The following is a 23,329-nucleotide window of genomic DNA, read 5'->3' as shown; positions in this document are numbered from 1 at the left end:
ATAAACAGCATTAGACTGTTGTGAATCCCACTGCAGTGTGATCGTTCTCTCAACAGTGTAGCTAGAGTTGAACATCTTTACATGATGTTCATAATGTAGCAAACCAGCACATATGAGCTGAACTACAGGCTGTGGAGAAAACAGTGTACAATTAAAAAGTCCTATTAATGGAGAAATTGCTGCCAGAAAATCTTTCTTTGGTCCAATTTGTCACATGTTCAGCTTGGAAATGAGTAAATGTTTTAAAAACCCTGCTGTCCTGTGGGCCAATGGGCTTTTTCTGTTTTTGTGAAGGTGGGATGTAAGCGCCGAGGGGAGGAGAAGGAGGGTGGTCGGGACTCTGGAAAGAGAACACGTGAAAAAGTGGCTTTGACATTGGAGTCTCTCTGATGGACAGTCAGACTTGAGGCATCCGTCTCGGACGCTGCACGCGGACCTTCCTCTGAACTTGGGGCGGCGTTTTCGTTTCAGCGTGACTGAACTGGCTTCGCGAGGATATATTACATGTGTGATGGGGGTAAATAAAGAAGGTGGACAGAGTGCACAGGCTGCCAAACGCTCAGCATAAATGCCCGCGCGCCGCTGGATGCCGGACCCTCGTCGCAGGTGGTCTGGTTTTAAGTTCTTCGTGAACGCGGATGGCGAAGCATCCGCTTTGGGGGTAAAACGTGGTCAAATGTGTTTTAATGGATGATCAGAGACGCGGCGTGGAGAGACGCAGGGACCCCCAGATGGACTGTCAGACTGGGACAGAAGGACCGTAGCTGACATCCCGAACCGGCGCCTTTCTCAGGAACAGCGGAACCCATGAAGGACTTGGACCAGAGGGAACTTCAGCAGACCGCAGAACTTCAAAATGAAGCTGAAATCTTCTAGACTGGGTTACCTGTAAGTACATCTAGATAGCCTATCATTCACCAATTCATATAACTGTTAGACCCCCCCTTATTAACTACCGCCCCCCTTTTTTGCAGGTTGCTCCAATTAATGACGCTGCTCTTTTACACTCAGGTAAGCCATGCAAACCAGCAGCCAAACCGCAGCATGCATCACACCCAAAAACATGGTTCTTTAAGGGTTCTTTAGTAAGCTCTACACAGATCCATGTCATGCTTAACTGGTTCTTTGCATGATAAACCGGTTCTTCAGACTGATGGTTCCTTTTGAAAAGGGTTCTGTTGTTACGACGATGTCAAACTTCATATAGAGCCATTTACCACACGTTCTCCACCAAGCTGAAGAACCATTTCACCGTGCAAAAACTAAGCATGAAATAGTTCTAGAACTCATGGTTCTAAACAGAATTCCCATTCTCTTTACTAAAGAACCCTTAAAGAACCAGGAGTAAATCGTGTGTAGGTCCAAACGTTCATCTGTTTTCAACATCTCTTCTGAAATCAAGAGACTTTGTTCATTAATAGGCACTTATTCGGTTGAGGATTTGATTGTATTCAACCACAAGTGCATTAGTGAGGTCTGGTACTGATGAATGATTAGTGGTGAAACACTCCAGCTCATCCCAAAGGTACTGGATGGAGGTCCATCTCTCCAGAGAACCCAGTTCCACAGCTCCACAGCGGAATACTCCCCTCCAGCTGATACTCGGCACTGGGCATGGTGACCTTAGGCTCGTGTGCGGCTGCTTTAGAGTTGCTCTCCTGTGAATGTACTTTGGCCTGTATGTTCTCTGAGCTTACCTGAACACCAAACTAATTTTTGTGGTTTGCTGTATTTTATTTTTCCCTTGCCTTAAGGAGGGATACACGTAAATGATCACTGTTCTGATTGGCTGCTGTGTATTGAGCCTCTTTTAAAAAGCAGCCCGGGCTGAAACCCACCTTATAACTTCAGCGCAAATGCTCAGGGCTGAACTGCAGCTAAATGAATACATGCAAATTGGATTGTTTCTGACATTGTGGATTAGCGACATCACAAAAAAACACTGGGTCCCATTCACCAAAATCTCCCTAGATTTGTTCCTGAGATAGGTCCCAAGAGAAAGTCTACGCCAGATTCACGGCGTGTTCTTAAACGGGTCTTTGTGAGCTGTGCTCTTGCGTGAGTGTAGATTCTGTTCCTACCCGAGAACAAATCCCAAGTAAAAAAGCATTGGGGAGCGTCAGAATCGCCTTGTAAACTGTGTCAGAGGGTTTTAAAAAACTCCTTCTCGAGAACGGTTGATAAACGAGGCCCGCTGATTTCAAAACAGACTGTACGGACTGAGGAGTGACCGAGATGTTTCGATATGTCTACAAACTCTATCAGGGTGCCCAAACCTTTTGTAGTCTGTAGAAGGTAGAGTTTAATAAAAACTGATTTTTTAACAGCACACTATATTTTGCTGCTGAAATACTTCAGAAATAAGTAAAATCAAGAATTTAATAATGTAAATATAATATAATAATGTGTTGTGTCTTCATGTAAGGGTTGTGGAGGGTAACCTGGTGGGCAAAAACAAATGTCTTCATAGACAGCCCTGCACTATATCACACTCTGCTGTGTGTGTGTGTGTGTGTGTGTGTGTGAGAGGGAGAGAGATTTAATATTTTGTTCACATTACTAATCATTGTTAACAAAATTTATTGCGAATAAAAGTTTGAAAATTACATGTAACAACAACATGTAAGCACTGTTAGACGTTCATCTAGTGTGAGACTTCAAACCGTTCAGAACGAGCTTTATGGCATTTTGTGCTTTTACTGGACGTAGTTATTGACCATGAATTGGCCTGAACTAATCAGAGAACACTGCTGGGGTCAAAGCCTTCATTCCAGCCTTACACAGGACAGAGGGCCTTCCAGGCTTTGCTCACGCAGCTATTCACTCTGCGTGTGTTACTTCGTTTGTGTTGTGTTGTTGAGTCCAGTGAATGTATTATAACCGCTCACTCATCATTACAGAGTCTTTGGCAAAATGTCAGACATCTTGAAAAGACGTAAGCCCCCTGTGGCCGGGAGGTAATGGTAATAACATGTGGGCACACACGGCGCGCGCACACGGCTGCGCTGAGAAGAAAAAGGGCCGTTAAGGGAAACAGCGCAGAGAGACGGAGGTGGAAGATCATTGGCGGTAAAGCAGCCTATCAGAGGCCTGACATCTCCCGAGGGGCGAGCGAAGACGCTCCTCCGGGGAGACGTCGCGATAGGCTGTCTCTCCTCGCTTGTGATTGGCTGATTTCCCGAACCTCTAATTGACTTGAGTAATTAGCGTCATTTCAGCGCTCGGCTAAAGGCCTCGAGGCTTGTGCTGCACATGGACGTTTATTGGACCTCTTCATCTGGAGAGGATGTCATGTATTTAGCGTTTTATGGGGACCAAATGTTCCCAAGATGACTGGAAACATGAAAGCGTGTGACGTTGTGGGACTTTTATTATATAAAACGAAAAAAAAAATGTAGCTTTTATTTCATGAAGTTAAAGCACCCAAAAATTGAATTACGGCTAACAATAAATAAATACATGAAAAACTAAATAAACAATTTAATAAATCCAACTAAATAAAAAAAATAAAATAAAATTCAATGTTTTAACCTCAGTGGTACGGTAAACATGCCGATTTACCTTTTTGATTTTATTACATTTCAAATAGTAAAAGTAATATAGTAAAGTCGTATATAAAGTAGTATAATAATAGTTAAGTAAACTTTAAATTTTAAGGCAATCAAGTTACTTTTTTTTTTTGTAGGACTAGTTTGTTTTTCAGACACATTTCCATATATTGTCAGCATTTTGCCGATTAATGAATTATTCTGTGTTTTTCTCACGTCCCTTATTTTTCTAACGTCTTCAAAATGATTCACTTTTCAGACCACCATGCAGTCCGTCTCGGTGCCCAATTTCAAGCACCATGTAACGGAGCACAGTCGCCTGTCTGACAGGATGAGCCGGAGGTTAACGCGGACTTACCAGCTGTACAGCCGGACGAGTGGAAAACACGTCCAGGTCCTGGGGAACAAGAGGGTGGTCGCTAATGGCGAGGACGGGGACGCACACGGTAAGAGCCGCGCTGAGGGGAAGCCTCACACGCCGAGACGTCAGGCCGTCCCAGTAGCCTAACCTACATACGTTGAAACGTAATCTATATTGTTCTGAATTTCTCTGGAGAAAGTCTGGAAAAGACATCAGCGCTCATCTTAGCCGTGCCTTCCTCACACTTCCTGAGTTTGCTCTCCGTCTAATAACAGAGCCTCGTGGTCCTGGTGTGGAGTTATGACTGGGCCATTTTGAAGCTCTGAGACGAGCCTGTGAGCCCCTACACGGTCTTCAGGAACGCCAGCATAGTGGGGGCACACGTTTCTCTACCACTTCACAGCCAGACCCCCTTACAAAGGGCTTGGGAATGGTTCAAACTGAGTGTAGTAATGGCCATGAATTGGGTCATTAACGCTTTAAAATCAGCCATGAGCAGTAAAAACACATACATAATACCAAAAAATGACATCTTGCCTACCAAATAGTGAGTCCACACTCTTCTGCGCTGTAAACCTGCTAATTACTTATCTCTGTCTTCTCCGTCAGTCAGCATTATACCTGTCAGCTTCATCAGATAGTCCTGTTCATCAGATATATCGGGTCACACTGTCCTGCTCCTCTGCATTTCTCAATACTCAGACTCCTTGAGGAATGATATTTCATCCCGCAGCATTCACTAACATGCACAAGAGGTAAAATCTGCTGATCGGTCTTTTCCGAGCTTACGTGAAGTTTTAGGCAGCAGAGAAAATGAGACTTGGGGTTTAGAAAAGGGTTCATTTGAATACACTCGTATTAGAACAAGTATAAAGAATAATGCAGCCAGTAGGACAGTGTGTTCATTTGACCCTTTCCAAACCTGTCCATGTTGAGTTAAATCAGAAGTGCTGCTGATGGAATTGAATAAATCCACTTGATGGATTTATTAAACGCCCGGAACCAAACTTTGCTCTACAAACTAGCTCACAGTAAATCACCTCCTTTAAAAAAATGTGTATTAAATTTGACTGGTTTTTGTTTATTTGCATATATTGTGAAATCCATGGTATTTTAAAAGTAAAAACGCACTCCCTGCCGAGATAAACGTTTAAATAATGTGCGTAGGAGCCTAAGACCGTTGCACAGGACTGTATATATGTTCACAGCTCATCATGAACAAGGTTTATAAAACTTATTGTAGCAGAAAAAAGTATATTGGAATACAAGCATTTATAATATTTATATGGTACATAGCAAATGACTTTGCTTTGTGTTTATTCAACACTGATAAAGTACTGCTTTCGCCATTAAAGGGGTCATTAAGCTTAACATGTCCACGTCGTCACACGAAATAAATCAGAAAATGGTCTAACCTTGATAACAAGGAACGTGGAGGTCAGTTTAGCCCGAAACATTCCCGGTCACATTCCTCTTGACGAGCTCAGTGTGATAGGGTTGTAGTTCTCAGTGTTATTTGGCATAAAAAACAAATCTGGTTAATGTGGTGGGGGGAAAAAAAGTAAAAGATAAAAAGTAAGATAAAAGTAAGATGTAATTGAAACTATAGGAATAAAAACCTGATTCTTCGACATGATTGTTTAAAATCACACCCTCTCGTGAAATGGCTCAATAACGTGGATCAAAATGTGGTTGGTCACTCCAGAAGTTCATTACATTCGCAGAAAACGTTAATGCCACAGAAAATTGGGTTGAAGTAGGGGCCTGTGATTCACATAAAGACTTGTTGTGAATAGGGCGAAGTTGTGAAGAAAGTCGGTGAATTTTTTATTTGAACTAGACCAGATTTTTATAGCAATCTGCTGTAAGGCACCTGTTTTGAGGGCAACTTAGCGAGGGGGTTTTGCTCCAAGTCAAACACAGTGGTTAGGATCCCGTCCTCTGGGAGTGAATTCCTGTCACCAAAGAATTTCGGAGTGTCTAGCCATCTTTCCACCAGTGCCGTCCATCCACTTTGCCTATTTTTTCTTTTTTCTTTTGGAGGGTCATTTTATGAGGATTTTTCATTGCTTTACAACTCAATGTATGAGCATGAGTCAGTTTATAAAGAGAGTGAAGTCACCATTTTACCGCAAATCATCTCCCTTTCTGAGCTAAAGCGTAGAGAACCACACTGCTGCACATGACTGAGCTTGAACAACCAGTTTGAAATTAAACTCTTATTTTAAAAATAAAATTATTATTAAATTATTATTACTATTAAATGAATTTGACCTCAGTTGAAGGAAAACACTACATCCACCCTATACCGTTAAAGAAAAAGAATAAAAGCAAAGTTAAAGAATTACTTTTGTTTGCAAAAGTTTATAAACCCCTGGTCAAATTGTTGACTTTCTAATTGGAAAGAAGTTCTGTCCTGAATGTGCTGAAATATTTCTGCACAATTTTAACATATTGGGAAAATATCTATATTAAAACGTAACTCTACAATATAAAATATAACTTTTGCCCAAGCCACATGTTTTTTTTTTTTGTTTGTTTGTTTCTTTTTTATTTATTAAATTCAGCAAATAAGCAGCAACTTTGTACAAAAATGTGCAGGAATGTTCAGGGAATGTGTAACTTATTTTTACTTAAATCAACAAAACATGTCATTTGAGCAGCGGTGCTCAAACCTTTGCCTACATCTGTGTGTATAGTGTTTCAATTAAATTAGGGTTAAAAGCTTAACATATTAATGTCCATATCTGCAGTGGTGTAGTTCATTTGGTCCATATGTTCTCTGAACATGCCTGAGCATAAATCTGAAGAATTTTTCAAAATTGATCAAACTAAAAGTGTACTATTTTTTATCACTTAGTTTGTCATATTTGGTCACATGGGCTACCCTTTAAAAACGTATTAAATCCTAATTTGATTGTGAATAAAAGTATGAAATACTTTTATACTAAATGGGGACATTTAGATGTTCATCCAGGGTGCACCTATTAAAAATCTCATCGTTTTTATCATACTGAATTGTTGTTGGCCATGAATATGTTCATTTAAAAAACTCAGTCTTGAACATTTACTTTCTAGACGTGAGCGTTAGAAGAGAAAATGATCTACAATTGATGTTGTTAAGAAAGCTTGGAATCACCCAAAACGTTTTGTAGGCTCTGCTTGATGCATGTTATGATGAAGAATGGAAAAGAGAAAGAGAAAAGTGCTTAAGATGAACTTGAATTAACTTAAAATGAGCTTGTTAATAAATCCAATAAACGTCTGTGTGATCACATCACAATGTTAAAGAGCAAACAGAGTATAAAACCAGTGGTCCCTGAAAAAAATATGATGAACAACATATGGCACGAACCGGGCTCACATCCAGAACCCTGAAATGACTAGGTTGTGAAGTTTGTTACAGAAATGTAGGCTGTATGTTGATGCTACATAAGGGAGCTGTTTATGTATCCTTCACACTGCTGGACATGCTTTTTCTTTCCGTTTTTGTCCACATCACAGAGTTTATGAACTGCTCTTGTTGTGTTAATTCACCTACAGCACACATATGCTCTTTTTGGCGTGAGATGAAGAATTTCAGCTGCCAAACCTGAAATTGTCAGGCGCTTGAAGAGCCCCAGACGTCAGGTCAAAGAACTGAAAAGAGTGAAATCACCATTTCAAGTTGTGTAGCAGACTGAGGCTGAATGTGAAGTTGTTTCATATCTCAGTTCACCACATTTGCAGAGTTTTGGCTGCTGCAAAGTGAGAACTGTACTGTTCAAGAATCTGAGACCATCCTTCCTTTTGTTTAATTTCCTGTCAAAATGGAATAAGTTATTCTCCAGTGACAGGAAGAAAGCAGAAAACATATTGCTGCTGTCGGATAAAAACCATCTCCAAAATAGTAACTTTACAGGAGAAAGAAAAAACCTACTTCACTTCTAATGAACGTCAGTGGAACCAGACGTCCTTCCGAGCCGTTTTGGGCTGTTTCTTTTGGTCCATTCATCATGAAATTTACACACAACGTAAAGGGCAACAGGCATTTTCAAATATTGTCAAAAACTGAAAAATGGAGGTTTTATATTTAACAGTAGTATTACACTGAAGCCAACTGAATACAATATCAGATTTTTTCAGTATTTAGTGTCAATCTTTGCCTTTATTACAGCTTCCATTCATTTCAGGAGTCCTGTTTTCAGTTTTTAAAGAAATTTACAGGGATATTTTTCCACTCCTCCAAAGTTCAGTCTTAGACGTTGGTTGCATTGGTTGGATGGTTTTTCACTTATTTTCCCTTGACTGTTTTATATCTAATCTCGTTAGAAATCTCCCCTTTAATCGTTTTAGATGCACATGAGAAATACATTTGCGAGGTCACTTGTGTGAATGTTAGTGTCTCTTTAAAGGGGAACATAATGTGTGTGACTCCTTTGGGAGCAGCTTTTGTTGGGAGGACACTGTAACTGTAACTCACTGGTTTTAAGTCTAGAAGCACGGAGGAGCTGCAGTCACAGTAGGTGCGCAAAACTAGAGAGTAGACATCTTAAAAAGATTGATGGGTTTCTTATTATATTTGTTGTTGGAGGTTTTTGTCTAATTTCCTGTTAATTGTATGTTTCTGCTTTTTGCTGATGGTGAATGAATTAATAACTTGCACTCAATGGCCGTTTGGACTGGAAATGTAATGAAATAAAGGGTGCAATAAAAGGATTTTTGCATGTTACTGTAGCTGTGTTTAAAAAAATCATTAATACAGTTGAATTAAGGGTAGCATTGACTGACTAGCAATTTCTTTTAATTAAAATATCTTTCTTTTAATTTCATCCACTGAATTTTAAATACTGCTTCCCTGTTATGAGTTGCCTTTGTCTATCTTTAACTCATTTCTATAATCCTAAATTATATCTGATAATTATGTACCAATGCAGATCTTTAAAATGAAAAAAATAATAACAAAACTCTTATTTTTTACATTTTCAGCCAAGCTGGTTGTGGAGACGGACACATTTGGAAGTCGGATTCGCATCCGTGGTGCCAAGACAGGCTTTTACATTTGCATGAACAAGAAAGGAAAGCTGATTGGACGGGTGAGGCATATTTTTGTCTTTTTTGCATGATTCATTGCAGGATTTTATATGAATAAAGTACTTATTTTACACATTTTTATGCATTTGCTTTCTTTAAAACTTGCAGAAACTGGCTTGCATTCCAGTTCTTGGACCAAATGTTTTTAACAGGATCAAACTGCAACTCCCGATTTAAAAAAAAAACAAACACAAAACAGGGAAATAACAAATGTCTAACTACTCTGAATATTTTCCCTGTCTTTGTATCCAGAGGAAGGGTCACGGCAGGGACTGCATTTTCACCGAGATTGTCCTGGAGAACAACTACACGGCGCTCCAGAATGCCAAATACAAAAGCTGGTACATGGCCTTCACACGCAAGGGCCGGCCCAAAAAGGCCACACGCACCATGCAGCACCATCGAGAGGCCCACTTCATGAAACGCCTGCCCAAGGGACACCTGTTAACTGAGCGCAAGCCTTTTGACGTCATTCCCTATCAGCTCAACAAGAGGACTAAACACAGTCATCGACCTGGCGTTAACTGAGGACGGCCTGCAGAACTGCTAAGCCAGGAGACGCTTCCTTAAAAAGACCTCTCAGTCTCAGTCCTGTCCTCCTGTAGCTTGAACAATCAAACGGAACTGGAATTCTGTCGTATTCTGAGCAGAGACTTCTGAAGAGCTCAAGAAGCAGGACATGGACTTTTTTTGAGTGTCTACAGATCAAGCCTGAGAAACTGAAGAGACTCAATAAAAACTGTTCTGAAATCAGAAAAGACTGAAGTGACTACAGTGTTAATGCAATTAGAGGAAGCCATTGGCTGCACCATAATGAGCAGTTGTATCTCCAGGAACACAGTGGTACAACACACCCCTTACAGTTACACACGGCAGCTATTTTTAAAGGAATAGTTCTGTCACAAAAGCTAATGGTGTTAACAGTAAATCAAAACAAACAACCAGCAGTTGGCACTGTGCAGATCGTCATGCTAACTGATGGCTATGAGCTTTCATTTGCTGTTAGCCACATTAGCATGTTTGGTCAAGCTCTTCTTTTAAATATTCATAATCATAATGAGTCAACAGCCTCTCTGGTGCTCTTTTACAGATTCATTCATGAAGCCTATAAAGATGCATCCGTGTCCTCTCAGTGTTCTATTTGAATATATATATATATATATATTTTTATCAGAAGATTTAAAAAAGGATGGAAATATTTATTGTAGAGTTATTGTGTATTAAATGCCTCTGAAAGTATGCCTTTTCATTTATAGTGAATGCCACACCTTGTTTAAACAAATATAGATAATAATTAACTTATTTCTTGGAGCTTTTCTGAATTTCCCTCAAAGTGTGAGTGTGTTGTGAGATTGGTTCCCGTTTCAGTCATATTTTAACACGCCGTTGCTCATTTCGACTCGCCACTACGAGTCACGTCTATTTTACACGAGTGATCGTTCGCAGTATAAGGGGAGGTGGACTGTTCAATAGGAACCCTTTCACCTTGATAAGATTAGCCTCCGTGAGCTCAGTCAGCCGCTGAAACTTTGCCATGCAAAACGAATATTTTTTAGAAGTTTGAACAACTTTTGTGAATACTTTCCTCGTCTAGCTAAAAGATTTTCAGTTTAGTTTTTTTCTTTTTTTCTAGTTGTGTAGCAGAGGTGGGGACTCGAGTCAGTGACTCATTGCTTGACGTGGATTCACTCTTGAATGACTTGAGATTTAACTCACGGAATTTTTTTAAATATGAAAATGTAAACAAAACGGATTAAATTAGGACTGCAAGTGCAGTAAATGAATGAACTCTTTCATTTCCAACCTCACATGTGTGACCATGCCTTTCAGTTTTGCTATTATCATACAATCATTACTATAGTGTGGCTTCAAATATTGAGTCTTTCACTATAGGAAAACCTGATGGTCTGATGATCAGAACAAAGTGCTTCGTGCAGTAAATGCTGAATTTTGAAGGAATGTTGGACTGTTTGCTGGCAACGGTTTGAATAGTATGGATAGCAATCACACTAGCTGTTGAAGATGAAGATACCAGCTAATCCATCTGAATCTTTCGTAAATTACAGATTAAAATTAATAACTCACTAAAATTTCAGCTGGAATAGTTAACTAGTGAGCTCGCCTGCTGTATTACGGAAGCCCTACTAGGCCATGTTTTCTTTCCTGTGATAATGAGTTATTTTCATTTGTCCTCTCGAAATCTTGTGACATTCATTGGGAAAGTGTCCTGTGCACGATGTGTCATTATACCGACATAATGGGCATTGTTTTATCAAGATAACATTCGTTAGTCGGTCATGATAGTGGCATAAATGTCTCGAGATCTCAAGAAAACAGTGTTCGTTGGGCCATGATAATGAAATAAATAATTTAAGATCTGAAAAAATAAAAACAAATGAAAATAAATCACTAACACTAAAAACTGAGTAAAAAAAATCTGTGGGCCCTTTAAGGTTTTGGTACTATGTAAACTACAGACTTGCCAATTGTTTCAAGTTGTTTAGCTTCTTTCCTTTAAACTGCGTGCAGAGCTTCAGTTCTTTCCTTCAGACTGGCAGATTTTCTAAAATGAAAAGCTCATTATTTGAAGCTGCATTAAATCTCACGGGTTTACTTTTGTACAATGCAGTGCCTGCAGCTAATAACAAGACAACTAAACTTCTCTAATAAATACTCAAGACTCAGGTGCTGACTCATGTATTGATGCATGAACTGACTTGGGACCAGTCCCTGCTGTGTAGTCTTAAGCTTGCGAACTAGGCTGACAGAATAATCTACAACCCCGTTTCAAGTTGGGCTGCTGTGCAAAATGTAAATTACACCAAAATGTTCAATGCTCAAAATCATTTAAACTCTATATTTAATTTAAAAAAAGTACAAAGACAACATATCAAATGTTGAAAATGATGAAAAAGATATGTTTATTTTGAATTTAATGCCAGCAACATGTTTCAAAACAGTTGGGATGGGTCATGTTCACCGCTGTGTTTTATCACCTCTTCTTTGAACAAACTCTGTAAGCATTTGGTTACGGAGGAGATCAGTTGCTGTAGTTTCGGAAGTGAAACGTTTTTCAATTCTTGTTAGATACAGGATTTCAGCTTCTTAGCTGTTCAGCGTCTCTTTTTGTGGTATTTATTGTTTCATAATGTGCCAAGTATTTTCAATGGGTGACAAGATCTGGACTGCAGGTAGGCCCGTTTAGCATCTGGACTCTTGTAGTCACTGTGTAGCCATGCTGCTGTTATATGTGCAGAATATGGTTTGGCACTGTCCTGCTAAAATAAGCAAGGCCTACCTGAAAAATGTTCCCATATATATATATATATATATATATATATATATATATATTGATATCGTTAATGGTGCCTTCACGGATGTCCAAGTCACTCATGCCATGTGCGCTAATGCAACCCCACAACATTACGAGTGCCAGTTTTTAAATGTTGCACTGATAACAAGCCAGATAGTCCCTCTTCTCTTTAGCTTGGAGGAAGCTGTGCCATTATTTCAAATTTTGAGTTGTCTGACCACAGGCCACTGTTCTTTTTACCTCAGTCCATCTTAAGAGCTTAGGTCCAGAGAAGGCAGAGCATTTTTGGGTCCTCTTTAAATATGGCTTCTTCTTTGCATGCAGTTCTAACTTGCATTTGTGAATGCAGCAATGAACTCAGTCAGTGGTTTTCAGAAGTGTTTATCAGCCAAATATTGGTTTTTGGGATTTCTCTGGATTCCCTGAATCTTTTAATGATGTCGTAATGATTTAATGTGCCGTAGAGGATGAAATCCCCAAGTTCTTTACTACTTTACGGTGAGAAACTTTATTCTTGAATTGCTGCATTTTCCCTCTTTTTATACTCAATAATATTACTGACCTGTTGCCAATTATTGTAATTAGTTATGAGATATTTCACCAGGTGCGTTTTTAGCCTCAACAACTTTACCATCCTATTGTTGCCCCTGTCCCAACTTTTTTCAAACTTGTTGCTGGCATCAAATTCAAAATGGGCATATATATTTAGAAAACCAGTAACATTTCTCAGTTTAAACATTTGATATGTTATCTTTGCACTATTTTCAATTAAACACAGATTTTAAATAATTTGAACATCTTTGCTTTCTGTTTTTATTTACATTCTGCACAGATCATTTTTTTGGAAATGGGGTTGTAATGCAGTTGTACCAGCAGATATGTATAATAGTTTGCAGTCTGAACATAATGGATTGAATGTTATGGTTTGGAAATATTAGGTGCGTTAAAGTATTTTATTGCTAAGGCATATAAACAGCTTTGCCTGCCATTTTTGGGATTTGAAAAGGGAATTGCATCACATTGCAAAGATTCCTGGACAAGCTCTACTACTGAAGTCAACATTCAATCCTTCGTCCCTCCAAGGGCTCATATAGTAAACTTCACTCGAGCTGATATAGCATTGGTACTGTCCTTAAGATGACATTGTGAAATGGTGAGGCCAGGTGGACAAAGGCATGTTAAAGCCGGTATTGAAACAGGTTTCTTTTGGTTTCTTTTCAACGTCCCCTCTGAATTTGCTGGGTGGCTTTCTCGTAAAACTTCCATGCATCTCTTTGTGGCATGCTGTATGTGTGTGGGCACCATTAAGAACAAGAGGACAGCAAGCAGAGGTTAAAGTTGAAAAGCTCTGAGGATTCCACTCACTTGGACAAATTAGGACTACAGCGTCGCAAAGAAGGACAGCACTGTTCAGCACACAACAGGAAAGGCCACAGGAAAAAAAAACAAAACAAAAAAACACACAAGACTCAAGACTATTCAGAAGGTAGTATACCTACAGGGCTGTATAGCTGTTGTTTTGTGGGGTTTTTTTTTTGCCCTGGCAGCCCAACTCTGGGCGAAAAAAGGCCTGTGAGCCCCAGATAACTGTGAACCAATATCTGTGACTGGCCAAGCCTGATTGAATGTGCTCAGCAAGTGAGACTGGCTCTTTGAATAGCTTCAGGCCTTTCGCTTTGGAAAGCGATGAGGTCAACCCAGCACTGCGGCCCCCGAACAAAGGTTACCACCGTGTAGTCGCATTTCTGCGATGCGCGCACCGTAACCCTCTGATCAAATGCCCCCTTTGTGGAGGAAAGAGAAAAGAAACATGTCATACAATGGCAGGGCCCGAATAATGACACAAGGAGGGGTCAGCAGCTATCGTGGGCAAAAAGGAAAGTGCACTCGCACAAGGGAGGGAAAGAGAGAGAGCGGGAGAGTGAGGGAGTATTTCAGGGGTGTTGCGGGGTGAGAAGACGTAAAAGGGTCTGAAAGACGGGGAATGTCCGGCAAAAGAGGGGTGCAGGAGGATGAAAAGGGGCAAGAGAGCCAGTGTCTCTGTCGAAGCAGCTAACCATGACTGCTGGGGCCTAGGGAGAGGGAGGAAGAGAGAGAGAGAGAGAGAGAGAGAGAGAGAGAGAAGAAGAGGCAATGGACAAAAATCACATCATGGACCCTGTCAACCCTGCTGGCCCTCTGTGTTTTTTTTCTCTTTTTGCCTTTTCCCACGACTTCTGATTCGTTGAGCCACCCTGGAATCTCTCCATCTCCACGCGCAGCACAACCACGTTTGTCAGAAAAGCAACGCAGAGACAGAGAAGCAATGGAAATCGCAACATTGTTCTGACTAGCCATGCTGCCTTGCTGTGCTAGTAGATTAGCATTTGTTATTCAAAAATGCTGGTTTTGTCAAGTTCAAATCAAAGGGTTAAAAATGACAAAACAGTTGAATCAAAAAAAAAAAAACCTGCTATTTGAGAACCTTTGCAAAGTATTCAAATTTCCCTAACTTCCATAAGCTTTCTGATGAGAGCATGACTGTTTCTTGCTGTAAGTGAACCACCAGGGGGCCTTAAACTCTTAAAAATAAAGGGTTCTATGGAGCGATGGAACAGAAGAATAACTTTTGGTTCTCTAAAGCAGCCTTTCTCAAATCAGTCCTCAGGGACCCCCAGACAGTCCACATTCTTGCTGTATCCCTGTGTTGCAAGTCAGGTTATAGCAAAAATCTGCACCGTCATGGGGGGCTGCAAGCACCAGTATGAGAGCCCTAAGGTTGATGTCCAATTGATGGTTCATCAAATAACCACGTTTGTAAATGAGAAGTGAAGACCTTTTTTAAGTTTAAAGAACTTCCACATAATATAGACATTCAAATAAAAGAATATTTCTTACCATACTTGTAGGAAAAAAGTTGCATATAGTAACAAATCCAGTGTTCTTTCACCTGTAACGATAATGGAACGCTTTGGATGCTACCATTTTGAGAAGTTATTTAAAGAAACAGTACAGTACTGTGCACAAGTGAGAAAATGTGAGGTGAAGAGTTATTTATCAGGGCAGTAAGGAGTTGTATGGCAAGAAAAACAGTGATATTACAATAACTACAAACAACACTAACACAATAAAGTCATTATTTTTATTGAACTATTTCCAAACCTATTCTCCAGTCAATTGTAACTATCATTCAACATCTGATTTGGCTAATCAGTTATGTAAATCGGTGATGCTACTGATGAAACTTAATAGATCTGTGCAATGGCTGGGGGCGTTGAGGAGAAATCCGTAACCAAACTTCACTAGTTCCACTTTTTTGGGAAAGAAATAACGATGGCGCGCTGGGTAGTGCTGACGCCTCACAGCACGAAAGGCCTGGGTTCAATTCCCCGACCAGGGTCCTTTCTCTGTGGAGTCTGCATGTTCTACCCGTGTCTGCATGGGTTTCCTCCCACAGTCCAAAGACATGCAGTCAGGCCAATTGGACATGGTACATTGCCCCTAGGTGTGTGTACGTTTGTCTGCCCTGTGATGGACTGGCGATCTGTCCAGGGTGTATCCTGCCTCCTGCCCAGTGACAGCTGGGATAGGCTCCAGCACCCCACTGTGACCTGGAAAGATAATATAAAGTGAAAAAAATCAAATCGTTTTTTCATAACAACCCTTTTTGGTGCTACCATTTTTTAAAAGGTTGTTTACAGAAACATATACAACAGTTTCTCCTTCATAGAGAAGAACCATTTCATCATGAGTTGTCATGGTATACTGTACATTTACGCCAAGAACCATTTAGAAACTTTTATGCATTCATTTTTATTTATTTATTCTTTTTCTTTTTTTAGTATTGAAAAGCACAATGAGTATTAATTAAGTTATGTGGGCCCCCCCAAGTTGGAGGTCACTAAGGAGCCCTAAATATTTAGAAAAGGCCCTGAATGCTAAGAAAAAAACCTCAAATGACACAATATCAGATCAGAAATCCACAATTCTCAGTGAACGATTGTAAAAGCAGAGAAGAACCTACAACTAAGCTCTTCTCCATCAGAAGCTAACGCCAGCATCGAGGCTATAAACATTCCGTATCCACCCAAAGCTGGAGATGACAGTCAAAGGCAGCCAGCAGGCCAGACTGCTTGTCACCACATTGTAAGTGGAGAAAGCTCTTGGCTATTCTTCCAGTGCAGGACAGGGGCTGGAGGATCTATAAGAACCTCTCGAGACAGCTGTTAACCTCGAGACCCTCTCGATCTGAATGTTGGCGTGTAAGAAGTTTCAGAATAATCTGTCTTCGAAATGTCAAGCCAAGGGTCTCCCCCGGACGTCAGGAATTGGTTGATTCTGGAAGCTGCTAATGGCTGGGAACTGGAGCATACCACCTTTGGGCAGAGGTACTGCAAGAGGAGGAGTGAGCCAGGAGTTGTTGTGTTTCTGGAAAGCTCCAATGATGTGTGCAGATGTTTGGATCACAATGTTGCTTGTCAACATAACTGGAACAATGATGCACAGCAGCTTCTGTCTTGTCATGGACAAAATCGTCACTTGATTGCCAGCTTTTAATTCTGTGTTGCGCTCCTGTAACCCCGTAATCAAGCATTCAAGACCTCTCTGATAGTAAACAAATCTATGAGTTTTATAAACAATGTTGCCTTATGTTCCAGAGAAGCTTTACTGAATCCTTTTGCATTCACACAAAATGTAAAAAAATAATAAATTTCTGCTTCTCACAATCCAAATAATCCCAAACACATTCAGTGATGTTGAAGTCTGGACTCTGGGGTGGTCAGTCTGTTGTTCTGAGAACACCATTAGCAAGAGTGGAGCTTGATGTTCTCCTGTCTCTCAAAGATAAGTGCTTTAAGCACGGTTTATCTGACCATAATTTGTGTACTCTATAGAAAAGCATTGCCAATACAATGAGATGCTCTAGAGCAGCTGCACATTAGCCTAAGGTCACCATGCCTAGTGCCAAGCATCATCTGGAGGGGTAAGCCACCCCAGCATTAGGCTGTGGTGCAGTGGAACTGTGTTCTCTTGGGTGATGAAGCTCCAGCCAATACCTTTGGGGTGAGTCAAGTGATATTTGTCATCAGAACTAATGATCCAACATCATCATCCGATCTTCCGATCCTCATAGCAACATTCCAACATCTAGTGTAAAGCCTTCCCAAGGAGTAGATGCTGTTACAGCAGCAAAAGGGGAACAGACTCTTTATTAATAACTTTTCAGAAGAAAAGTTGGATGAGGTGATGTGTACAAACTGTTGGGTATATGAATATGAATATCATAGCCAGTCTTGTGAATTCCACAGCAGATATTTTGGAGAACACAAACATATAAAATAAGTTTTGTGTTTTGGGTCTGATTTACTGTCTGATGTCTTAATTTCGCAGTGGAGCAAGCAAAGATTTTTCAAAATGAGGTACAAGTCTATTCATGCTGCTAGATTTCATTTAGGGAATCTGATTAGATGAAGGGTTGGCAACAAGACAGCAATGATCTGTGAACAGCTTCCACAGTAGAGTAACCCAGAACACTTGGATAGACAAGGCTCCTATCAGAATTTCGGGTTTGTTTTTAATCACAGCTCAATGAACGCAGCAGAAAATTGATCCTGCCATTGTTTTCCAGAAGTCTTATTGAAGACGTTTGATAGTGCATGAAGTTCTACTGCAAACTTTTGGTCATAAACCAGTACACGGGCTCAAATTCGAAAAATCTGTCCATGCAATTTTTAATAATAGCATTCAAAATGTTCTTTTACACATCAAAATCCTTTTACCTTTGAAACAAGATAACACCAAGAAGACAAACGTCTATATACAGTCAGACACACATGCTTTATCTGCATGTACAAAAAAAAATGGTTTTACAAAATAGCAAACTGCACAAGTCCTGCACAGAAGAGTTATTAACAGCAAGTCAAGAGTCCACACCAGTTCACTGGGTTTTACAGTCAATGTCTCCTTCATTTGTCCCCTTCAGTTTCTTCAATTCCCTCAGCAGCTCCTGTTCCAGGGTTAAAATCTCTTTGGGCTTCTTATACTACGACAGAAGTGAAAAAAATGCTTATGAAAGCAGTGAACACCACTACAAATGAAGGGAAAGCAGATCCAGTCACGCTCATTCGAAAATAAGATATATATATAATAACATATAATTAGGCCAATGCTGTTCTGTTCTATGTACAAATTATTGGAAGTTGTAAAACAATTCTCTACAGAATTGAACAGATTTAAAGGAAAACAAGAAAAAAATGATCACACATTTTCATAAGCTTATTTACACTCAGCCTGAGGCCACTTTTTCAATATCAGAGCAAGATAAAATAAACAATATACAAAGTGTTCAGGAATGATTAAGTGAGCTGTGAGGTGGGGCCCTTTAACTTACACTGATGATTAAAGTGTTGTTGGCGTGGCTGAAGCTCAAGGCCGTGCTCTCCAGAGGCAGCTGGCAGCGGTCAAGGTCTGGAATATTGAACTTCTTATAGTACCTGAGAAACCAGGAGATGGATAAAGGAAAATGTTAGTCATGGCAAGCCCTCAAACCTGCTCTTTTGGCAACAACGACACCTATAGGATGCTTTCTGCAACTACATACTATAGACCAGGGGTGTCGAGCTCAACTACTTAAGGGGCCATTTAAAAATCTCAACAAACCTGTTGTCCAGAGGGAAAAAAGTCTTATTTCAATTGTAATGCTGTGCTACAACCCAAACTGGCCATTGTTTATTTCAATTATGCAAAAACGTGAGCAGTAAAATAACGACACAGAAAAGAGACCTTGAAATATTACATGAATAATTGAAATATTCAAAATGTAAATGTCCCCAGGACCTCTGTCTTTTAAACCTATTTATTTGCTTGAACTAAACACCTGGCATTCTTTCTATGCTGTAGCTTCACTAAGACTCGGGCTCAACTTGATCTAATGTTAGGTGTTTATGAACTGCAGCTGAAATGCAGCTGGTGTTTTCTGTGATATGACTGGTGTGGAATTGTGTAAACCTGTTGTTGTGGTAGGAGAGTCAGAGCTACAATGTTGCTGTGCATACTGGGGACTGTAGTGCAGTGCATTGTGAAACAGGCTAATACAAATTACAATACTTTTGCAGGCTGGATGGTCTTGTGGAAAGCTGGAAAACATGAGGTATCTTCTATCTCAAACTAAAATGTCTTCACTTTAACCCTAACCCTAAAATGTTTAAGGTTGAATACAAACATTCATTTTTTTCCCCAATATACCATTTATCCTCCAGTCCACACAGTCCATATATGAAAGTTATTGTTGTTGTGACATCACAAATACCAGCACTTTTGCAGATATTTGCCTATTCAGCTTACAGCAGTTTAGCCCCACCCATTCATGCTGAAGGAGTGTTTCAGTCCAGCATGCTCTTTGCATTGAGACTCAGTACACGGTAGCCAATCAGGACAGAAGCAATTTACATATGTCGGTCCTAAAGGGATCATATCATAGAAAACCAAATTTCCCTTGCTTTTTTTAAATAAAAGAGTCTGAACTAAAATGTAAACATAGTTAAGGTCTCAACACATACCATTCACCCTCCAGTCATGTACATTTTTTTGTGCATGAAAAGTTTTAAGTGGACTTTTGAGGTGTAAAAATGCAATAAAATGTAGGATAGGAGCTCTTTAAAGTCACAGGAAGCAAAACAGCCTATTTAAGTGCAAGAGATAAAGCTAGGTTGGAGATAGTCATGCAAAAATGAACTATGACTATTTTCTGCTCATTTCTAATCTTGTCCAGCCTTGTCACTCCCAATGAAAATCTCAGCATCTTCATCTCCGCCACCTCCAGCTCAGCCTCCTGTCTTTTAGACAGAGCCACAGTCTCCAAACCATACATCATAGCAGGACGCACTACTGTCTTGTAAACCTTCCCTTTCACTCTTGCTGCTATCCTTCTGTCACACATCAGCCCTGACACCCGTCTCCACCCACTCCATCCTGCCTGCACCCTCTTCTTCACCTCTACACTGTCCATTGCTCTGGATGGTTGACCCAAGATATTTGAAGTCATCTACCTTTACGACCTCTACTCCTTGCATCTTCACCTTTCCACCTGCCTCCCTCTCATTCACACACATGTATTCCGTCTTGTCTCTACTGACCTTCATTCCTCTCCTCTCCAGTGCAAACCTCCACCTCTCCAGATTCTCTTCCACCTGCTCTCTACTCTCCCCACAGATTACAATGTCATCTGCAAACATCATGGTCCATGGAGCCTCCTGCCTGACCTCATCTGTCAACCTCTCCATCACCATTGCAAACAAGAAGGGGCTCAAAGCTGATCCCTGATGTAACCCTACCTTCACCTTGAAACCATTTGTCACTCCAACTGCACACCTCACCACTGTCTCACTATCCTCATACATGTCCTGCACCACCCTAACATACTTTTCAGCTACACCTGACTTCCTCATACAGTACCACAGTTCCTCTCTTGGCACCCTATCATATGCCTTCTCTAGATCCACAAAGACACAATGCAGCTCCTTCTGACCTTCTCTGTACTTCTCTACCAACACTCTCAACGCAAAAATTGCATCTGTGGTGCTCTTTCTGGGCATGAAACCAAACTGCTGCTCACTGATCTGAACCTCTCGCCTTAGCCTTGCTTCAACAACTCTTTCCCATACCTTCATGGTGTGGCTCATCAACTTTATACCTCTGTAATGAATATTTCACAAAGCATGACTTTTGAGTTATTCAGTTAACTTAAAGGGGCCATATCCTATATTTTTCTCGAATTTATTAATATTAATTATCCCACTTATAAGTGAATCATAAGTGGGATAATTAAAAGATAAATTCGAGAAAAATATAGGATATGGCCCCTTTAAGTTAACCGAATAACTCAAAAGTCATGCTTTGTGAAATATTCTCCAGATTAGGATTTGGATGTGAATGCAAAGCTTTGAGAAATCATATGAAGAAAATAATCAAATGCACTGAAACCCAGTTTAAAATGCATTACACAAGTGAATAAAAGAGCAGTGGACATACAGCATTCAGACAGCATCTCATCTGAGCATGAGAAACAAGGTATAGGTGTATAATTCTGAAATGAGCTCAAGAAGAAAGACTGGAGTTACTTTTTGTTTGTTGTGCGGATGATGCAGCATCGTTCAGCAGGCTCCACTGAAATGGTATAGGTGTCTATGGGGTATGGGATATTACGAACCCTCCACTGGAAACTGGACTTTATGTCTTTACGCATAAACACAGGCTGCAGAGTTGAGAACAAAGTGACATTAAACAGTGCATTATGCAAATGGAACATATTAAAACAAAGTTATTAAAAAAATATATATCATAACATACACATATTTTTAAACCTACATTAGAGCTATTCTCTTTTATTTCAACCTCTGTAGAAGGTACAGTGTTTGTTTCACCAACTTCCACTTGCCACAGCCCCTGTCCGCCAAGCTTGTTTTTAGAGCGCAATTTTCGACCTGAGGGAAAAGAAAAACACATTAAAAACTCTGTTACATGTGTATTCTGGACAGTTTAATGTTATTAAATGTGCTTTGCAGTGTTCTGTATCAAAGCATTATATCCATCAGCCCTATCAGTTCAACAGAATTGAGAATTTTATATATTGTTTTCATGTTTCTGTACCCAGGGTGCACCATGCAAATATATTATACACGTCTTGTTGTGGTGTCAACCAATGCTGGCTGCAAGCCTGGCCAGTGACGTACAGGCTAATAAAAACCACAAAGCATACATTAATGTAACTTCTACCATTGTTGTCAAACTAAATCATGAAGAAAACACTAATTCTACCTTTATTCATAAAATGGATGATGGAGACAAGTTGTCATCTCCTCCTGCTAAAGAAAATGAGGCAAACTGAGGTCTTCTTCTTCTTCTTTCGGCTGCTTCATTTAGGGGTCGCCACAGCGGATCATCTGCCTCCATCTTGCCCTATCCACTGCCTCCTCTACTTTTACACCAACCATCTCCATGTTCCACCTTCACTACATCCATAAACCTTCTCTGAGGTCTACTTCTTCTCCTTCTACCCGGCAGCTCCATCTCCAACATTCTTGAGGCAAACTGAGGTACGATACCTAAACACCCAAGTAGCTAACAGTAGCTTTTATCTGTTGTTCTTCTCATCCGACGAGTCATTTCCATCATTCTATCTATCAGAGTAATCCACAATAAGACAATAAGACACTCAGCTTCCTAGCAGAGAAGTTTAGCTACCTAAACGTGATCTACAAAAAACTAGTGGCCTCTAATGGTAACCATTAAACCAATGCCCATTAGAAAACAAATACCATTTAGCTTGAATCCTAATGAGTCTAATGCTTTTTTTCAGCAGGGTTTGGCCTGGCAGGCATGATAAAGTAAGCTCAAGCAAAACGTTCGCACGTTACACTTACACACAAGCTCGTCAGTTCTCATGTCGTATTCTTCAGCCATCTCACTGCCATCTGGAAACAGGTAATGCGCTTTCCTTTTCCCTACAAAGACAGATGAATATGTTAGACAGTAGGTTAGCTGCTAACTAACCTAACGGCTTGTGCGATTCCTTGACACTGCATGTACAGTAGCTACAATATCATTTACATTTACAGCATTTAGCAGACTTACAAGAAGTGCTGTGTCTATCTAGAGAAAGTATCTTTGCTAGCTACCCATAGTTTAGAGAGAAAGCCCGCCCTGAGCTCAGATACTGCTGGAAACTAAAGTCAGTGTAGACACAGAGAGAAAAAGGAAGAGTTGAACACAGAACTCTGTGCCATTCAATGTAATGCAATCGGCATATAATATAGACAAACAAACCATATTATATGCCGTTCCAGGTGTTCTGAAATATTTCACAGCACACAAAATAACAAAACACACGCATACCGTCGGAGATTAACGCCGTTTTCTTAGAAGCCTTCAGGATGTCCGACCAGCTCTGAACAGCCATGTTGCCTGACTAACGTTAGCGAACTTCCTGCAACACAGCCAGGCCAAAGGTTTCTATGGAAACGGAGACTACGGTCAAAGGCAGAAAGACCACTTCAA

General features: G+C 40.2%; 2 protein-coding genes across 5 annotated transcripts; one reads left to right on the top strand and one right to left on the bottom strand.

Annotated features, from left to right (window-relative positions):
- The first annotated feature begins 394 nt into the window (after nucleotides 1-394).
- Nucleotides 395-9,740, top strand: fgf8b (fibroblast growth factor 8 b). 4 transcript variants are annotated; one of them, XM_037543233.1, is made up of 5 exons: nucleotides 395-888; nucleotides 975-1,011; nucleotides 3,808-3,994; nucleotides 8,878-8,984; nucleotides 9,235-9,740. In XM_037543233.1, exons 1-5 carry the CDS (start codon nucleotides 857-859, stop codon nucleotides 9,508-9,510), a joined length of 639 nt encoding a protein of 212 aa, XP_037399130.1. In that variant the 5' UTR covers nucleotides 395-856; the 3' UTR covers nucleotides 9,511-9,740. The 4 variants fall into 4 exon arrangements, with proteins under 4 accessions (XP_037399130.1, XP_017567611.1, XP_017567608.1 ...); XM_017712122.2 differs by lacking the exons at nucleotides 395-888; nucleotides 975-1,011 and adding an exon at nucleotides 3,170-3,199; XM_017712119.2 differs by lacking the exons at nucleotides 395-888; nucleotides 975-1,011 and adding an exon at nucleotides 3,317-3,359.
- An 8,241-nt stretch (nucleotides 9,741-17,981) lies between these two features.
- dpcd (deleted in primary ciliary dyskinesia homolog (mouse)) lies at nucleotides 17,982-23,274 on the bottom strand. Its single transcript, XM_017712118.2, has 6 exons — nucleotides 23,168-23,274; nucleotides 22,696-22,776; nucleotides 21,641-21,756; nucleotides 21,394-21,527; nucleotides 18,666-18,768; nucleotides 17,982-18,317 (listed from the first exon to the last, which is right to left on the bottom strand). The coding sequence occupies exons 1-6, from the start codon at nucleotides 23,229-23,231 to the stop codon at nucleotides 18,213-18,215; spliced, it is 603 nt and encodes a 200-aa protein (XP_017567607.1). The 5' UTR covers nucleotides 23,232-23,274; the 3' UTR covers nucleotides 17,982-18,212.
- Nucleotides 23,275-23,329: the final 55 nt, after the last annotated feature.

This window comes from Pygocentrus nattereri, chromosome 12 (genome assembly GCF_015220715.1).
Source record: "Pygocentrus nattereri isolate fPygNat1 chromosome 12, fPygNat1.pri, whole genome shotgun sequence".
Lineage (NCBI taxonomy): Eukaryota > Metazoa > Chordata > Actinopteri > Characiformes > Serrasalmidae > Pygocentrus > Pygocentrus nattereri.
This window is presented reverse-complemented; position numbering and strand designations above follow the sequence as displayed.